The sequence below is a fragment of the Paramisgurnus dabryanus genome, chromosome 1 (genome assembly GCF_030506205.2).
Source record: "Paramisgurnus dabryanus chromosome 1, PD_genome_1.1, whole genome shotgun sequence".
Taxonomy (NCBI): domain Eukaryota; kingdom Metazoa; phylum Chordata; class Actinopteri; order Cypriniformes; family Cobitidae; genus Paramisgurnus; species Paramisgurnus dabryanus.
Window position 1 is genome coordinate 28,615,397 of NC_133337.1, and position 21,285 is coordinate 28,636,681.

Below are 21,285 nucleotides of genomic sequence, written 5' to 3' on the forward strand. Positions count from 1 at the left end.
GGAGTATAATCATAAATTGTCCCCTGAAATTTGCCACGGCAAGCACCACTCACATTTTCTTCAGGAAATGTACCTATCTAGTTATTATTCTTCTTTTTCTGGACACTTTTTCGGCGCGTAACTCGTCCCGCACGCTTTGTCGTAGACCCATAAATTAGGGCTCAAATCGACCGGCTTATTGAGGAGAGGTGTGCTATGACTTTTATAAGCGATCGGGTGCAGGATTTCCGAAAGGGGGGCGAAAAACCACCCAAAAAATCCCATTGACTTAACATTGCGCCCAACTTTGACGAGTCATAGCTCCGCTCGAGGATTTTGTAGAAACATGTGGGTTACAACATTTGAAGAGGGTGGTAGGCTCTGTAAGAACATGGATCACAATGGGGTGTAAGTTGTACCCCTGGGGTGTAAGAGGTGCCCAAAAGTGCCCCAATGAAAAGTCAATGGGGCAAAATCCCATAGACTTACATTGCAAAAATTTTGACGGGTCATAGGTCCGAGCCAGGATTTCATAGAAACATGTGGGTTACTAAATTTGAAGAGGGTGCTAGACTCTGTCAGGACGTCCCCCACAATGGGGTGTAAGGTTACCATAGCAACCATTTTGGGCAACCTATACCATAGACTGCCATTATAAAATGCCCGGATGGATATCTTTGCACCACAGTGTCATAGAGACATGGGGGTGGGCTCATTTTACTCAGGCATCCAATCAGTCTCTCAGGATCCTTACAGACTTACTAAGCCACGCCCCTAGCAACCACTTTTGAGCACCCTAGCAACATAAAATACAAACAGTTATATCTCGGCATCAGAACATCGTAGAGACACGGGGGTTGGACCGTTTTACTTGTGACTAGGGGTGTAACAATTGGGCACATCATTGGCCACTCCCAAGCCACGCCCCTAGCAACCAAATTTGAGCACCCTAGCAACCGAATAAACAAAGCCTTATATCTCCGCATCAGAACATCGTAGAGACACGGGGTTTGGACCGTTTTACTTGTGACTCGGAGTGTAATCACTGGGCACATAATTGGCCACTCCCAAGCCACGCCCCTAGCAACCAAATACAGTACCCTAGCAACAGAGTAAACAAAGCCTTATATCTCCGCATCAGAACATCGTAGAGACACGGGGGTTGGACCGTTTTACTTGTGACTCGGAGTGTAATCACTGGGCACATCATTGGCCACTCCCAAGCCACGCCCCTAGCAACCAAATACAGTACCTTAGCAACAGAGTAAACAAAGCCTTATATCTCCACATCAGAACATCGTAGAGACACGGGGGTTGGACCGTTTGACTCATGACTCGGAGGGTAATCACTAGTGGATGCAATTTTTTTCCCTAGCAACCAAATACAGTACCCTAGCAACAGAGTAAACAAAGCCTTATATCTCCGCATCAGAACATCGTAGAGACACGGGGGTTGGACCGTTTGACTCGTGACTCGGAGGGTAATCACTAGTGGATGCCATTTTTTTCCCTAGCAACCAAATACAGTACCCTAGCAACAGAGTAAACAAAGCCTTATATCTCCGCATCAGAACATCGTAGAGACACGGGGTTTGGACCGTTTGACTCGTGACTCGGAGGGTAATCACTAGTGGATGCCATTTTTTTCCCTAGCAACCAAATACAGTACCCTAGCAACAGAGTAAACAAAGCCTTATATCTCCGCATCAGAACATCGTAGAGACATGGGGGTTGGACCGTTTGACTCGTGACTCGGAGTGTAATCATTATGGGATGCCAATTTTTCCCTAGCAACCAAATACAGTACCCTAGCAACAGAGTAAACAAAGCCTTATATCTCCGCATCAGAACATCGTAGAGACATGGGGGTTGGACCGTTTGACTCGTGACTCAGAGTGTAATCATTATGGGATGCCAATTTTTTCCCTAGCAACCAAATATAGTACCCTAGCAACAGAGTAAACAAAGCCTTATATCTCAGCATCAGAACATCGTAGAGACACGGGGGTTGGACCGTTTGACTCGTTACTCAGATTGTAATCATTATGGGATGCCAATTTTTTCCCTAGCAACCAAATATAGTACCCTAGCAACAGAGTAAACAAAGCCTTATATCTCAGCATCAGAACATCGTAGAGACATGGGGGTTGGACCGTTTGACTCGTGACTCAGAGTGTAATCATTATGGGATGCCAATTTTTTCCCTAGCAACCAAATACAGTACCCTAGCAACAGGGTAAACAAAGCCTTATATCTCCGCATCAGAACATCGTAGAGACACGGGGGTTGGACCGTTTGACTCGTGACTCAGAGTGTAATCATTATGGGATGTCAAAATTTTCCCTAGCAACCAAATACAGTACCCTAGCAACCGAATAAACAAAGCCTTATATCTCTGCACCAGAACATCGTTGAGACACGGGGGTTGGACCGTATGACTCGTGACTCAGAGTGTAATCATTATGGGATGCCAAATTTTTCCCTAGCAACCAAATACAGTACCCTAGCAACCGGATAAACACAGCCTTATATCTCCACATCAGAACATCGTACAGACACGGGAGTTGGATCGTTTAACTTTTGGCTTGGAGTATAATCATATATGGTCCCCAGAATTTTGCCACGGCAAGCACCACTCACATTTTCTTCAGGAAATGTACCTATCTAGTTATTATTATATTTTATTCTTACATCTGCACGTTTTTTCGGCACCTAACTCGTCCCGCACGGTTTGTCGTAGACCCATGAAAGAGGGCTCAAACGACGGGCTTATTAAGGACACGACTGCTATGACTTTTATAAACGATCGGGTGCAGGATTTTCGAAAGGGGGGCGAAAAACCACCCCAAAAATCCCATTGACTTAACATTGAGCCCAACTTTGACGAGTCATAGCTCCGCCCGAGGATTTTGTAGAAACATGTAGGTTACAACATTTGGAGAGGGTGGTAAACTCTGTAAGAACATATATCACATTGGGGTGTAAGTTGTACCCCTGGGGTGTAAGAGGCACCCAAAAGTGCCCCAATGAAAAGTCAATGGGGCGAAAATCCCATAGACTTAACATTGCAAATACTTTGACGGGTCATAGGTACGAGCGAGGATTTCGTAGAAACATGTGGGTTGCTAAAATTAAAGAGGGTGCTAGACTCTGTCAGGACGTCCCCCACAATGGGGTGTAAGGTTACCCTAGCAACCATTTTGGGCACCCTAGCAACCTATCCCATAGACTGCCATTATAAAATGCCCAGATGGATATCTTTGCACCACAGTGTCATAGAGACATGTGGGTGGGCTCATTTTACTCAGGCATCCAATCAGTCTCTCAGGATCCTTACAGACTTACTAAGCCACGCCCCTAGCAACCACTTTTGAGCACCCTAGCAACATAAAATTCAAACAGTTATATCTCGGCATCAGAACATCGTAGAGACACGGGGGTTGGACCGTTTTACTTGTGACTAGGGGTGTAACAATTGGGCACATCATTGGCCACTCCCAAGCCACGCCCCTAGCAACCAAATACAGTACCCTAGCAACAGAGTAAACAAAGCCTTATATCTCCGCATCAGAACATCGTAGAGACACGGGGGTTGGACCGTTTTACTTGTGACTCGGAGTGTAATCACTGGGCACATAATTGGCCACTCCCAAGCCACGCCCCTAGCAACCAAATACAGTACCCTAGCAACAGAGTAAACAAAGCCTTATATCTCCGCATCAGAACATCGTAGAGACACGGGGTTTGGACCATTTTACTTGTGACTCGGAGTGTAATCACTGGGCACATCATTGGCCACTCCCAAGCCACGCCCCTAGCAACCAAATACAGTACCCTAGCAACAGAGTAAACAAAGCCTTATATCTCCGCATCAGAACATCGTAGAGACACGGGGGTTGGACCGTTTGACTCGTGACTCGGAGTGTAATCACTAGTGGATGCCAATTTTCTCCCTAGCAACCAAATACATTACCCTAGCAACAGAGTAAACAAAGCCTTTTATCTCCACATCAGAACATCGCAGAGGCACGGGGGTTGGACCGTTTGACTCGTATCTCGGAGTGTAATCACTAGTGGATGCCAATTTTTTCCCTAGCAACCAAATACAGTACCCTAGCAACAGAGTAAACAAAGCCTTATATCTCCGCATCAGAACATCGTAGAGACACGGGGGTTTGACCGTTTGACTCGTGACTCGGAGTGTAATCACTAGTGGATGCCAATTTTCTCCCTAGCAACCAAATACAGTACCCTAGCAACCGAATAAACAAAGCCTTATATCTTCGCATCAGAATATCGTAGAGACATGTGGGTTGAATTGTTTTACTTTTGGCTTGGAGTATAATCATATATTGTCCCCCGAAATTTGCCACGGCAAGCACCACTTCACATTTTCTTCAGGAAATGTACCTATCTAGTTATTATTATTATTCTTTTTCTTCTGAGACTAAAATTTCTAACTCTAACTCGTCCTAGAGCTTTCAAGCTACAGCCATCAAACTTTGGACATACCTTCGGTCTGATCTGACTCGAGTTGCTATATCTTTTCTAACTGATGGGACCTTCCGAATTCCTAAACGGGGCGCTGAAACACCCCAAAATTTCCATTGACTTAACATTGAGACAAACTTTGACGGGTCATAGCTGCGAGTGAGAAACTTGTAGAAACTTGTGGCTTACCACATTTAAGGAGGCTGACAGGCTGTGTAAGAACATACCTCACAATGGGGTGTAAGCTGTACCCCTGGGGTGTAAGGGGCCCCCAAAATTTCCCATTGACTTATAATGGGGCAGGAAACATGCCCATAAAAGGGAATAAAAGCATCCCAGATGGAATATCTTCACTTTAGAGTGTCTTAGAGACATGGGGGTGGGCTCATTTTACTCAAGCATCCAATCAGTCTCTTAGGATCACCCCAGAGCTATTAAGCCACGCCCCTAGCAACCATTTTGGGTACCCTAGCAACATCTCCCATAGACTACCATTATAAAAAGCCAAGATGGATATCTTTGCACCAGAGTGTCATAGAGACATAGGGGTGGGCTCATTTTACTCAGGCATCCAATCAGTCTCTTGGGATTCTTATTGAGGTATTAAGCCACGCCCCTAGCAACAAAATATGAAGACCCTAGCAACATAATAAACAAAGCCTTATATCTCTGGATCTGAACATTGTAGAGACACAGGGGTTGGACCGTTTTACTTGTGGCTTGAAGGGTAATCAATATGGGATACCAATTTTCTCCCTAGCAACCAAACTTAGTACCCTAGCAACGGAATAAACAAAGCCTTATATCTCCGCTTCAGAACATCATAGAGACACGGGGGTTGGACCGTTTTACTTCTGGCTTGAAGTGTAATCATTATGGGATGCCAATTTTCTCCCTAGCAACCAAACGTAGTACCCTAGCAACGGGATAAACAAAGCCTTATATCTCCGCATCAGCACATTGTAGAGACACGGGGGTTGGACCGTTTTACTTGTGGCTTGAAGTGTGATCATTATGGGATGCCAATTTTCTCCCTAGCAACCAAACTTAGTACCCTAGCAACGGAATAAACAAAGCCTTATATCTCCGCATCAGAACATTGTAGAGACAAGGGGGTTGGACCGTTTTACTTGTGGCTTGAAGGGTGATCATTATGGGATGCCAATTTTCTCCCTAGCAACCAAACTTAGTACCCTAGCAACGCAATAAATGTTAGCTTCATGCTAGCTGCCTGTTAATCATGCTAGCTTCATGCTAGCTTCATGCTAATCATGCTAGCATCATGCTAGCTTCATGCTAATCATGCTAGCTTCATGCTAATCATGCTAGCATCATGCTAACTTCATGCTAATCATGCTAACATCATGCTAGCTTCATGCTAATCATGTTAACATCATGCTAGCTTCATGCTAGCTTCATGCTAATCATGCTAACTTCATGCTAGCTTCATGCTAGCTTCATGCTAATTATGCTAGCATCATGCTAGCTTCATGCTAATCATACTAGCTTCATGCTAATCATGCTAACATCATGCTAGCTTCATGCTAACATCATGCTAGCTTCATGCTAATCATGCTAGCTTCATCCTAATCATGCTAACATCATGCTAATCATGCTAATATCATGCTAGCTTCAGGCTAATCATGCTAGCTTCATGCTAGCTTCATGCTAATCATGCTAGCTTCATGCTAATCATGCTAGCTTCATGCTAGCTTCATGCTAATCATGCTAGCTTCATGCTAGCTTCATGCTAATCATGCTAGCTTCATGCTAGCTTCATGCTAATCATGCTAGCATCATGCTAGCTTCATGCTAATCATGTTAACTTCATGCTAGCTTCATGCTAATCATGCTAGCATCATGCTAGCTTCATGCTAATCATACTAGCTTCATGCTAATCATGCTAACATCATGCTAGCTTCATGCTAATCATGCTAGCTTCATGATAATCATGCTAGCTTCATGCTGATCATGCTAGCTTCATGCTAATCATGTTAGCATCATGCTAATCATGTTAGCATCATGCTAGCTTCATGCTAATCATGCTAGCATCATGCTAATTATGCTAGCTTCATGCTAATCATGCTAGCATCATGCTAGCTTTATGCTAATCATGCTATCATCATGCTAGCCTCATGTTAAATTATGCTAGCTTCATGCTAGCTTCATGCTAAATCATGCTAGCTTCATGCTAAATCATGTTCGCTTCATGTTAAATCATGCTAGCTTTATCTTAAATCATGATAGCTTCATGCTAAGTTGTCAAACTCTACTCTCAGACTAGGCTTTCTCAAGCCAACATAAAGTTTGTTCCGACGAACTTTTCTATCTAGTTATTATTATGTTGGCTTGAGAAAGCCAACATACTGTTGTTGCACTTAAACTTATTATTATTAGTGGTGCTTGCATTTATGCAAGGCATCACTATTACTATTGCTCAGGGATATTATTATTATATTTTGTTCTTACATCCGGACACTTTTTTCGGCGATTAACTCGTCCCGCACGCTTTGTTGTAGACCCATGAAAGAGGGCTCAAATCGACCGGATTATTGAGGAGAGGTGTGCTATGACTTTTATAAGGGATCGGGTGCAGGATTTCCGAAAGGGGGGCGTAAAACCACCCCAAAAATCCCATTGACTTAACATTGGGCCCAACTTTGATGGGTCATAGCTCCGCTCGTGGATTTTGTAGAAACATGTGGGTTACAACATTTGAAGAGGGTGGTAGGCTCTGTAAAAACATAGATCACAATGGGGTGTAAGTTGTACCCCTGGGGTGTAAGAGGTGCCCAAAAGTGCCCCAATGAAAAGTCAATGGGGCAAAATCCCATAGACTTACCATTGCAAAAATTTTGACGGGTCATAGGTCCGAGCCAGGATTTCATAGAAACATGTGGGTTACTAAATTTGAAGAGGGTGCTAGACTCTGTCAGGACGTCCCCCACAATGGGGTGTAAGGTTACCATAGCAACCATTTTGGGCACCCTAGCAACCTATACCATAGACTGCCATTATAAAATGCCCGGATGGATATCTTTGCTCCACAGTGTCATAGAGACATGGGGGTGGGCTCATTTTACTCAGGCATCCAATCAGTCTCTCAGGATCCTTACAGACTTACTAAGCCACGCCCCTAGCAACCACTTTTGAGCACCCTAGCAACATAAAATACAAACAGTTATATCTCGGCATCAGAACATCGTAGAGACACGGGGGTTGGACCATTTTACTTGTGACTAGGGGTGTAACAATTGGGCACATCATTGGCCACTCCGAAGCCACGCCCCTAGCAACCAAATTTGAGCACCCTAGCAACCGAATAAACAAAGCCTTATATCTCCGCATCAGAACATCGTAGAGACACGGGGTTTGGACCGTTTTACTTGTGACTCGGAGTGTAATCACTGGGCACATCATTGGCCACTCCCAAGCCACGCCCCTAGCAACCAAATACAGTACCCTAGCAACAGAGTAAACAAAGCCTTATATCTCCGCATCAGAACATCGTAGAGACACGGGGGTTGGACCGTTTTACTTGTGACTCGGAGTGTAATCACTGGGCACATAATTGGCTACTCCCAAGCCACGCCCCTAGCAACCAAATACAGTACCCTAGCAACAGAGTAAACAAAGCCTTATATCTCCGCATCAGAACATCGTAGAGACACGGGGGTTGGACCGTTTTACTTGTGACTCGGAGTGTAATCACTGGGCACATCATTGGCCACTCCCAAGCCACGCCCCTAGCAACCAAATACAGTACCCTAGCAACAGAGTAAACAAAGCCTTATATCTCCGCATCAGAACATCGTAGAGACATGGGGGTTGGACCGTTTGACTCGTGACTCAGAGTGTAATCATTATGGGATGCCAATTTTTCCCTAGCAACCAAATACAGTACCCTAGCAACAGAGTAAACAAAGCCTTATATCTCCGCATCAGAACATCGTAGAGACACGGGGGTTGGACCGTTTGACTCGTGACTCGGCGGGTAATCACTATGAGATGCCAATTTTTTCCCTAGCAACCAAATACAGTACCCTAGCAACAGAGTAAACAAAGCCTTATATCTCCGCATCAGAACATCGTAGAGACATGGGGGTTGGACCGTTTGACTCGTGACTCAGGGTGTAATCATTATGGTCTGCCAATTTTTTCCCTAGCAACCAAATATAGTACCCTAGCAACAGAGTAAACAAAGCCTTATATCTCAGCATCAGAACATCGTAGAGACACGGGGGTTGGACCGTTTGACTCGTGACTCAGATTGTAATCATTATGGGATGCCAATTTTTTCCCTAGCAACCAAATATAGTACCCTAGCAACAGAGTAAACAAAGCCTTATATCTCAGCATCAGAACATCGTAGAGACATGGGGGTTGGACCGTTTGACTCGTGACTCAGAGTGTAATCATTATGGGATGCCAATTTTTTCCCTAGCAACCAAATACAGTACCCTAGCAACAGGGTAAACAAAGCCTTATATCTCCGCATCAGAACATCGTAGAGACATGGGGGTTGGACCGTTTGACTCGTGACTCAGAGTGTAATCATTATGGGATGCCAATTTTTTCCCTAGCAACCAAATACAGTACCCTAGCAACCGAATAAACAAAGCCTTATATCTCTGCACCAGAACATCGTTGAGACACAGGGGTTGGACCGTATGACTCGTGACTCAGAGTGTAATCATTATGGGATGCCAAATTTTTCCCTAGCAACCAAATACAGTACCCTAGCAACCGGATAAACACAGCCTTATATCTCCACATCAGAACATCGTACAGACACGGGAGTTGGATCGTTTAACTTTTGGCTTGGAGTATAATCATATATGGTCCCCAGAATTTTGCCACGGCAAGCACCACTCACATTTTCTTCAGGAAATGTACCTATCTAGTTATTATTATTATTCTTTTTCTTCTGAGACTAAAATTTCTAACTCTAACTCGTCCTAGAGCTTTCAAGCTACAGCCATCAAACTTTGGACAGACTTTCGGTCTGATCTGACGAGGTGTGCTATATCTTTTCTAACTGATGGGACCTTCCGAATTCCTAAACGGGGCGCTGAAACACCCCAAAATTTCCATTGACTTAACATTGAGACAAACTTTGACGGGTCAAAGCTGCGAGTGAGAAACTTGTAGAAACTTGTGGCTTACCACATTTAAGGAGGCTGACAGGCTGTGTAAGAACATACCTCACAATGGGGTGTAAGCTGTACCCCTGGGGTGTAAGAGGCCCCCAAATTTTCCCATTGACTTATAATGGGGCAGGAAATATGCCCATAAAAGGGAAAAAAAGCGTCCCAGATGGAATATCTTCACTTTAGAGTGTCTTAGAGACATGGGTGTGGGCTCATTTTACTCAAGCATCCAATCAGTCTCTTAGGATCACCCCAGAGCTATTAAGCCACGCCCCTAGCAACAATTTTGGGTACCCTAGCAACATCTCCCATAGACTACCATTATAAAAAGCCCAGATGGATATCTTTGCACCAGAGTGTCATAGAGACATAGGGGTGGGCTCATTTTACTCAGGCATCCAATCAGTCTCTTAGGATTCTTATTGAGGTATTAAGCCACGCCCCTAGCAACAAAATATGAAGACCCTAGCAACATAATAAACAAAGCCTTATATCTCTGGATCTGAACATCGTAGAGACACAGGGGTTGGACCGTTTTTCTTGTGGCTTGAAGTGTAATCATTATGGGATGCCAATTTTTTCCCTAGCAACCAAACTTAGTACCCTAGCAACGGAATAAACAAAGCCTTATATCTCCGCTTCAGAACATCATAGAGACACGGGGGTTGGACCGTTTTACTTGTGGCTTGAAGTGTGATCATTATGGGATGCCAATTTTCTCCCTAGCAACCAAACTTAGTACCCTAGCAACGGAATAAACAAAGCCTTATATCTCCGCATCAGAACATTGTAGAGACACGGGGGTTGGACCGTTTAACTTGTGGCTTGAAGGGTGATCATTATGGGATGCCAATTTTCTCCCTAGCAACCAAACTTAGTACCCTAGCAACGCAATAAATGTTAGCTTCATGCTAGCTTCTTGCTAATCATGCTAGCTTCATGCTAGCTTCATGCTAATCATGCTAACATCATGCTAGCTTCATGCTAATCATGCTAACTTCATGCTAGCTTCATGCTAATCATGCTAACTTCATGCTAGCTTCATGCTAATCATGCTAACATCATGCTAGCTTCATGCTAAGCATGCTAGCATCATGCTAGCTTCATGCTAATCATACTAGCATCATGCTAGCTTCATGCTAACTTCATGCTAATCATGCTAGCATCATGCTAGCTTCATGCTAATCATGCTAGCATCATGCTAGCTTCATGCTAATCATGCTAGCATCATGCTAACTTCATGCTAATCATGCTAGCATCAAGCTAGCTTCATGCTTATCATGCTAGCATCAAGCTAGCTTCATGCTAATCATGCTAGCATCATGCTAGCTTCATGCTAATCATGCTAACATCATGCTAGCTTCATGCAAATCATGCTAGCATCATGCTAGCTTCATGCTAATCATGCTAGCATTATGCTAGCTTCATGCTAATCATGCTAGCATCATGCTAGCTTCATGCTAATCATGCTAACATCATGCTAGCATCATACTAGCGTCATGCTAATCATGCTAGCTTCATGCTAATCATGCTAGCATCATGCTAGCTTCATGCTAATCATGCTAGCATCATGCTAGCTTCATGCTTATCATGCTAGCTTCATGCTAATCATGCTAGCATCAAGCTAGCTTCATTCTTATCATGCTAGCATCATGCTAGCTTCATGCTAATCATGCTAACATCATGCTAGCTTCATGGTAAATCATGCTACCTTCATACTTAAACATACTAACAGCCAGATAGCCTACTAAACTAAACTTATGTCAAACCATTTTAAACGTTCAGGCTACGCTTTCTCAAGCCAACATAAAGTTTGTCTTCAAACTTTACTATCTAGTTATTATTATTATTATTATTATTCTTTTTCTTCTGAGACTAAAATTTCTAACTCTAACTCGTCCTAGAGCTTTCAAGCTACAGCCATCAAACTTTGGACAGACTTTCGGTCTGATCTGACGAGGTGTGCTATATCTTTTCTAACTGATGGGACCTTCCGAATTCCTAAACGGGGCGCTGAAACACCCCAAAATTTCCATTGACTTAACATTGAGACAAACTTTGACGGGTCATAGCTGCGAGTGAGAAACTTGTAGAAACTTGTGGCTTACCACATTTAAGGAGGCTGACAGGCTGTGTAAGAACATACCTCACAATGGGGTGTAAGCTGTACCCCTGGGGTGTAAGAGGCCCCCAAAATTTCCCATTGACTTATAATGGGGCAGGAAACATGCCCATAAAAGGGAATAAAAGCGTCCCAGATGGAATATCTTCACTTTAGAGTGTCTTAGAGACATGGGGGTGGGCTCATTTTACTCAAGCATCCAATCAGTCTCTTAGGATCACCCCAGAGCTATTAAGCCACGCCCCTAGCAACAATTTTGGGTACCCTAGCAACATCTCCCATAGACTACCATTATAAAAAGCCCAGATGGATATCTTTGCACCAGAGTGTCATAGAGACATAGGGGTGGGCTCATTTTACTCAGGCATCCAATCAGTCTCTTAGGATTCTTATTGAGGTATTAAGCCACGCCCCTAGCAACAGAATATGAAGACCCTAGCAACATAATAAACAAAGCCTTATATCTCTGGATCTGAACATCGTAGAGACACAGGGGTTGGACCGTTTTACTTGTGGCTTGAAGTGTAATCATTATGGGATGCCAATTTTCTCCCTAGCAACCAAACTTAGTACCCTAGCAACGGAATAAACAAAGCCTTATATCTCCGCTTCAGAACATCATAGAGACACGGGGGTTGGACCGTTTTACTTGTGGCTTGAAGTGTGATCATTATGGGATGCCAATTTTCTCCCTAGCAACCAAACTTAGTACCCTAGCAACGGAATAAACAAAGCCTCATATCTCTGCATCAGAAAATTGTAGAGACACTGGGGTTGGACCGTTTTACTTGTGGCTTGAAGTGTGATTATTATGGGATGCCAATTTTCTCCCTAGCAACCAAACTTAGTACCCTAGTAACGGAATAAACAAAGCCTTATATCTCCGCATCAGAACATTGTAGAGACACGGGGGTTGGACCGTTTTACTTGTGGCTTGAAGGGTGATCATTATGGGATGCCAATTTTCTCCCTAGCAACCAAACTTAGTACCCTAGCAATGCAATACATGTTAGCTTCATGCTAGCTTCCTGCTAATCATGCTTGCTTCATGCTAGCTTCATGCTAATCATGCTAGCTTCATGCTAATCATGCTAACTTCATGCTAGCTTCATGCTAATCATGCTAACTTCATGCTAGCTTCATGCTAATCATGCTAACATCATGCTAGCTTCATGCTAATCATGCTAGCATCATGCTAGCTTCATGTTAATCATGCTAGCATCATGCTAATCATGCTAGCATCATGCTAGCTTCATGCTAACTTCATGCTAATCATGCTAGCTTCATGCTAGCTTCATGCTAATCATGCTAGCATCATGCTAGCTTCATGCTAATCATGCTAGCATCATGCTAGCTTCATGCTAATCATGCTAGCATCATGCTAGCTTCATGCTAATCATGCTAGCATCATGCTAGCTTCATGCTAATCATGCTAACATCATGCTAGCTTCATGCTAATCATGCTAGCATCATGCTAGCTTCATGCTAATCATGCTTGCATCATGCTAGCTTCATGCTAATCATGCTAGCATCATGCTAGCTTCATGCTAATCATGCTAGCATCATGCTAGCTTCATGCTAATCATGCTAACTTCATGCTAATCATGCTAGCTTCATGCTAATCATGCTAACTTCATGCTAATCATGCTAGCATCATGCTAGCTTCATGCTAATCATGCTAGCATCATGCTAGCTTCATGCTAATCATGCTAACATCATGCTAGCTTCATGGTAAATCATGCTACCTTCATACTTAAACATACTAACAGCCAGATAGCCTACTAAACTAAACTTATGTCAAACCGTTTTAAACGTTCAGGCTACGCTTTCTCAAGCCAACATAAAGTTTGTCTTCAAACTTTACTATCTAGTTTATATAAAAGTAGGAAGATGTGTCATACAGCGATGGTGATTTTGTCCTCCATTGTTGTTTCGTATTTCTGCCTCAGCTCGCTATGTCGTAATCCTGTCAATACTAGAGCAAGCTCCTGATTGGTTCACGCGAGTAGTGCCGCAGGATGTCTATCGCTTCTTTGCATTGATTTGACGTAAATCAAAATGTAAATCACACGCGCTTACGCTTCATTCGCTTCTGGTGTGAATGCACCAGAAGAAATCCAAATTGTGTTTATTATTTATGTTTCTTGTTATTTTTTGCAGTTCATATTTTTATAATGGTCAATATTTAGCATTTCTACATGCTGTATTCCTATGTGTTTGTGATAATATTTCAATAAGTCTGACCTGTTCGCTCATACTGTTAATACCATCTGGTCCGAGCAGGTTGACTGCTTGTTTGACCAGGTCGGTCCGTCCGCAGTTGAGCATCCGGAAACCGAGATCCTGGAGGAATTTTGCCTCTGTGGAGGCGGCGTCCAGTTTCCGTGTGGCACAGAAGCAGTCGTCCGCCCTGTCGAGAGAGGGCAACATGGAAACCACATACAACCTATTAAATAAGAGCTGCTATTCCCTGACTGTCTGTATAAAAAGCAAGTAAATTAACTGAAGAGCTATTTCAATGCTATACAAGAAGTAATTTTCAACCTCAGTTACGATTACTGATTTAGCTGCTTGAACTTCATAAGATTGTTGCTATGGGAAAAAGAGGCCCTGAAGTGAACCTTTGTTTATTTTGCAAGCTACAGCACATCTGTCAGAGGAACAGCCTTTATCTGAACAAACTGTGCCCACCAAAAGCATTTACACAGAAACATCAGTGTCTGTCACTAGGGAACACTTCATAAATATTTTGTGATCTGTTATATGCATTTTAATCAGTGACTAACTGTAAATTTAAGACATTTTATGTGTACAGTATACATCATTGTGTGTTTACATATTAGTGAGTGTGTATGCGGATGTGACGTTCCAAGCGTACTTCAGCTGTCGTGGCTCGCAATCCACCCCGGGTAACAGCAGTCGAGCCGCCTGTCGCACGTCATCGCTGTCTACCGAGTAGCTTCGGCGATGCTCTGTGTGCGCAACGGCCACCCTGATCCACTCCATCAGAGGAGGCAGCACCAGAAACGGCCTGCGGGGGCAGCAGAGAGACACAGTTGAATGGTTGTTACAAGCAAAAAAAGAGTACCACAGGGATTTTTGTAGGTTAACCCGGATACTGGTTTCCTCGCATTAACTTTTCTAATTTATTTTCACAAAAAAGAAAACTTTTTCTGCCATTGGCGAGTTATCTCGTCAATTAAGAGAAAACGCTTCCCTGCAAATGACGAGTTTGTTGAAAGGGTTAACAAAGGTTTATGACACTTGCACATTTTTACCAACGAGTTAGTCTTCACAGATGAACAAAACTTTTATGCATTTTGAAGTAAAAATTCAGCTTTTAATATTTCTAGTAAACGCATTTACACTTTAAAATTGATCAAATCTTTATTAATCTTTGAAGAGTAACTTGTTGGACAAAACATGTAAGTGTCTTTAACTTTTGTTAATCACAGAGCTTATTTTTGTGATAATCCATAAGTCTATCAGAAAAATTAATGGCCTTTTTTGCGAGGGAACCAGCATCCCGCTAACTTCCAGGTTGGCCTACAAAAAAAAAACGTCATCCCTATACTGACATAAAATAAAATACAAAATATTTTAATTTCCTCAAATTTTTGCAACAAAGTTAAATACAATATTCACTGTAAAAAATTGCAGTATTTTTTGTCAAATTAAAAAAATATATGTATGTGACTTAAACTTTAAAAAGATCGTTAAGATCGTTAAAGTTAAACATTTTTTTTCTACTATTCACAGGTCAAATCTTACAATAGTACATCAAATTGACTTGCAAAACCAAGTTGTCTTAACTTTTTTGGGATCACATATATTCAATTATACATTTTTATACATTTATTATAATGTTTCTCCACATGAAAGAACAAAAATACAGTACTCAAAACTAATAAAATAATACATTATGATGAAAAAATACTAAACCAATTTCAACCCACACTGCAAAAAAAAAATTCAAAAAAAGAAAATCGCGTTAGAATCTTAAAATTCTTAAATTAAGATGCTTTTTCTTGATAAGCAAAATGACCTAAGAAAATAAGTCTAGTTTGTAGACCAAAAATATCAAATTTAAATGATTTTGTGCATAAAACAAGCAAAAAAATCTAAGAAAATCTTTCTTGAATTTTTCTTGAATTCTGTGTTTACGAAAAATTTTCAAGATTTTTTTGCTTACCCCTTTGGCAGATTTATTTGCTTGTTTTCAGCACAAATTCACTTAACTTGTATATTTTTGCTCTAAAAACTAGACTTATTTTCTTGGGTCGTTTTGCTCATCAAGAAAAAGCATCTTAATTCAAGAATTTTTAGATATTTTTACTGAAAACAAGACATTTTCTTGAAAATCATTTTTTGCAGTGCATGACTGGATGAAAATGGACAAACCAAACCGCTTCACCCAACTTTGTCTAGATGACAGCTCTGTAGACTTTATGATCTTTTGAAAATATATTAACACAGTTCCCATATACAATATGCTAGGCGTGCTTTTTATCCATACTCACTGGTTTAAATCTTCCTCTTGAGTTAACTTAAATGTTACTTTTTGTGTGTCTAGAGAATCAATTAGTACACTGTAAAAAAAATCCGTAGAAATTACAATGTTATTGCAGCTGGGTTGCCGGTAATATACCGTAGATTTACATTTATGTTATTTACTGGCAAGAGTTTGTTCAAAGTTAAATAAATTTTAAATATTAACAAGTCTTTATCTTTACAGAATAAAACTATACAATAACAGCCTCATGCAAAGCATTCTGGGAACCAGAAATCATCATCAACCTTTTTCTATTTTTTGCTTCAGATTTTGTTTCCCAGAATGATTTGCTTGATGCTGTTTTTTTGTTTTTACTCTGTAAAGACAAAGACTTGTAAATGTTTAATGTTCATTTAACTTTGAACAAAATATTGCCAGTAAATAACATACATTTAAATCTACGGTAAATTATCGGCAACCCAGCTGCAATTTCTACGGATTTTTTTTACAGTGTAACATTTAAACAAATTTGTCAAAACATCATCATACAAAACATAACTGACACTTTTATCCGAAGCAACTTACAGTGCATACATTATTATCAACATGTGTGCTCTCTGGGTTCGAACCCATGACCTTTTGCGCTGCTAATGCAATGCTATTCCACTAAGTGTCTCTTTGAGTCACCTTTCTGCATCTATTTCTGTACAGAGACGTACAGTAATAAACTTAAAAGCATTTACGTTTGCTGCTAATCACCGTAAGCATTGTGCAATTCTGCAGACCTTTCGACATCGAGATGAAAAAATTCAAGCTGCATTTCGACAAATGAGTCTAAAATGCAAATAAATATCATTAAGCTAATTTATGTACAGTACACAGTGAACTGTATCTGACCTTCTATCTCATTGACTTTTTAAGAACCGAAACTCCAATTTCAATGATCCTCTGTTTGCTAAAAATATTAGCTTATCTAAGTTGTTAAATCCTATCAGTTTGTTTGAGTCAACATGCATGAAGGTTATATAACATATGAAATGCACACAGACACATAATCGTCTTCATGAAGAACAGGAATGTAAATGGGTTGGGTTTTATGTTTTAGATTTGAAGTGTCGTAAAACAATGACACAATGGTTTTTCGCCTACACAGTGACATTGTAAATGCTGCTCTTTGTGTCATACTTGTTGCACACACACCCTTTTGTGCTAACATATGTGTAGCTTGTGGGTGAGGACGAGGTGTGGGTGATAAATTCATTTCTACTGTAGAAAAAAACTATTGTTCGATGTATAACACCTTTAAGTGTTCATTATAATATAATGAAATCATTCTTCCTAACAACCCGTTCAAAAAAGTGTCAAGCTCCTTCAGTTTAATATTGCACCCTTAAGGGAGGTTAACACTTTTACGTTAACTATAATGCTAACTATATTACGTCCACACCACTGGATGATAACGATAACTTTATGATAATTTATCCATGGCATGCACTGCAGTACTTGCGCAAATAATTTCCCCTTTAATGCCGTTAACTTTTTTCTTTTGCATTTTTTTATATCATTAAACGTGTAAAAGGCGGTTCTTGTTGCAGTTACAGCGGTTATAACCAGCAGATGTCTAAGTTTTGTGTATCTCTAAACACTCTAAACAGTAAACTTAGTTTGTGTAATCTATTATCTTATCTATAAGTCAATGTAGTTCAATAAAAACATTATTTAGACAATTTCACTTCAACTGCGATGAGCTTTTCCAGTTTCATCTGCCATTTCAAATATGCAAGTACTTTAAATTCGATTAGATTTGATTAACTGTCAAGTTTTATCATTTATCAGCGAAAAAAAAAAATAATAATCCCAACAATAACCGTTCCTGTAATAGTTACAATAAATAAAGTATCGTAATAGCAACGTAATATGGTGTAAATTCTGCTTTTCTATTTAATAACAATTTTTAAAACTATATAGCTATCGTCCATAGTGTGACCAAAATAAATGTGTAATAAATCAAAACTATTCACAGCGCTGCAGGGCGTTCTCTCAACCAAACTTCTGCAGCCCAAATGGATCATAAGTTCGATTTTAAGAAACACACTAAATGCATTGTAAGTTGCTTTGCATAAAAGCATCTGCCAAATGTAAACTTCACAAAGAATTCATCTGGAATGCTTTTTATTTAGCGTATAACTCATATACGACTCCAAATCCAGAAGTATTTAAACAGAGGCCTTTACATGAAATGGTTTTTACGATCATGAGAAACATTTCTGTCGTGTGTGTCTAGATGTTTGCCCGGTAGTAATTCCTCTGATCCACTGACCCGTGTTTTACAGCGAGCTTTGAACAGTCCACACACTTCCTCTCTGGACACCTACCTACCGCAAGAACGCCTGCCAAAATTTCGAGCTCCGCCTGAACAAACCACAACCCTCCTCGGTTTCTGTTTGGTCTGACTAATGTGCTTCTCCACTCCCAACACTTCGAAGAAATGTTAGACATTTTTCCCATTCAACCCTGGAGTGAAGACACATCTGGCTGGAAAATGCAGACTGTTTTTTTTTTTGTTACAGACTGAGCTATGAATTTTGTCGACTCGGGCATTGAGAAGAGGAAGGGAGTTGCCCTGTTGAAAAAATTCTTACTGCAAACGTTCTCCTGAAAATGCCAAGGACTATAAATATGTGACCCTGTCTGTGAAATTCAGGCTAAAGTCTCATAATCTAATGATGAGATTGGGAGGATAAAAATTTGATTTCAATCATTGATTTCACATTGACTTCAATCTTTGACATGACCTTACTCAATCAATATTACGGCTATAAAGGTTATAAAGGGTTTTCACAGACTATAGACCAGATTTATTAAAGCAACACTATGTAGTTTCCATGTAAAAATGACTTACAGCTCCCCCATGTGGTTGAAAAGGGCAACAGTGCCTGGTATAAGACTCTTCTGCAGGCAGGGGGAGAGGCGGGGCTGTGTTTCCTACCCTCCACCGCCACTTTCAAAGTGTGCTTGTAGCAGCTAGGAGGTTGCTCAGGTTGCAGCAACAGTACAATTTGTCCAGTTAAAAGTTGTTCTATCACTGAAATAATTTAAGAGAAATTATTTAAAGGTAAAAAAAACTACATAGTGTTGCTTTAACAGCTTAGTAAATTGTTGTTGGTAAATAACAACTTTCGGGATTTATTAAAAACTCACAGTGGACAATTAATGCTGAAAAGGTGTGGTCTATATATTTTTGCGACTGACCTCATTGCTTATGCATTTCTTGGAGTTTCCCTTTCAGATGCAACATTTTTGGGAGGAGATTATTTAAATGATTCACGCAACGTGAATAAAATGTTTGCACATGTGTTATTACTGGTATTTGCGGCATTATTTAACACAGAAAAAATGTATCTTCATTGACTGTATACACTGTATAGACCGTTTCAGCAGTAACAACATAAACAAGCGGCTGTCGCGGTCCGCACGTAACTTCCGGTAAACTCCGCTAAGAATAAATAACAACAAAGTTCTTTAAACGTAGTTTATTTATATAACAAGCAAAAAAACAACACATAGATTACCTAGGAAACCAAAACATTTGTTATTTTCGACGAGGCATTTGTACAAGAGATCAGTTTAGCAAATAGTCAGACCATTAAAAAACGAAACCGGAAGTAAGGTTCGGATCCAGACGTGTATCACGTGCGTCCGATGAAACCGTCTATAAACTGTATAAAATTGTCAAAATGTGGTCCCAGGCGGTCCTTTATAAACCCACTAATATGTACTATTCAGCCTATTCTCATGACTTGCATATAAATAGCATGCTTCTGAAAAGTTGTGCAATATATATGCCAAAGTCCAATTTTGCGTGCATATGATATGCCAGTCCTTCCCGTTCCCAGTCCTTCCCATGTAATACCATCCATCTTTTCGTGCATTTTATGTAATTAGGACTACATTGCTACTATGAGCGTCGTTCAGACGCTCTTGCTGTTGTTTGCTCAATACAATAGGAGTATAAAACGTGTTGATGAAATGTCAGCGAGCACATCAACTAAAGTTCACTCAACTGTAGTCTAACATCCAAAACCTGAATCTCTCTGCACCCGACATTTACTCTGATCTCTTGTTTTTCTTCCTCCACCTCCACCATTTTTTTTTGTTACAGTTCTGCTCATTTTTATTCCTGTCCTCACCCACCATCCATTTTATTTTTTTCCTACATCTTTATTCTATCTCATTCTTCTGCAGTTGGAAGTGAAGGAAATACAGCGGCTTCTCTCTGGAAAACCAGGCAGCCTGCTGATGCACCTATTCTGACGGGCATGACACTGGGCTCCCGAGTAGGGCTGTGTATCTGGAAGAATCTGGCAATACGATACGCATCCTGATACACGGGTCGTGATACGATTTGATTAGATGCAGGGCGATACTAAGATATTTTTTTAATTTGGGAATAGAATAGGGTATAATTTTAGGAAAGCTTTCATCAAAACACATAAAATAAAAAATTTTAACTTGTTGTGTGAATTTGCGAATTTGTGAGTTAAAGGGATAGTTCGGCCAAAAATGATATTAAACCCATGATTTTCTCACCCCCAAGCTGTCCGAGTTGCATATGTCCATCGTTTTTCGGACAAACACATTTTCGGATATTTTAGAAAATCTTTAGATTTTTCAGTTGATTAAATGTAATGTTACGGGGTCCACGACCTTCAAGTCCAAAAAAAGTGCGTCCATCCTTCACAAAATAAATCCAAACGGCTCCAGGATGATAAACAAAGGTCTTCTGAGGGTAATCCGCGCGGTGTTGTTGTAGAAATATCCATATTTAAAACTTTATTAATGAAAATAAATACCTTCCGGTAGCGCCGCCATCTTAGTCGCTTTCGCATTCAGGATGAGAGCTTACGCAGCCTACGGAGGCTACTCTGCTGCTGCTCTGTGCCCCCGCCCTCCGAATTTATCATACGTCACTAAGAAAAGTGCGTACACTATGCTAATACTCTCTCCTGAATACAGAGGAGTCTAAGATGGCGGCGCTACCGGAAGGTATT

The 21,285-nt window shown here is 40.9% G+C and overlaps 1 protein-coding gene across 3 annotated transcripts in view; it reads right to left on the reverse strand.

Annotated features, from left to right (window-relative positions):
* Positions 1-21,285, reverse strand: part of btbd11a (BTB (POZ) domain containing 11a) — a 223,034-nt gene that overhangs the window by 33,108 nt on the left and 168,641 nt on the right. For all 3 annotated transcript variants that reach the window (XM_065289892.1, XM_065289891.1, XM_065289890.1), the window contains exons 4-5: positions 14,621-14,773; positions 13,987-14,152 (exon numbers count right to left, since the gene is read on the reverse strand). In XM_065289892.1, the coding sequence (XP_065145964.1) occupies positions 13,987-14,152; positions 14,621-14,773 (319 nt within the window). The remainder of the gene's footprint in view (positions 1-13,986; positions 14,153-14,620; positions 14,774-21,285) is intronic.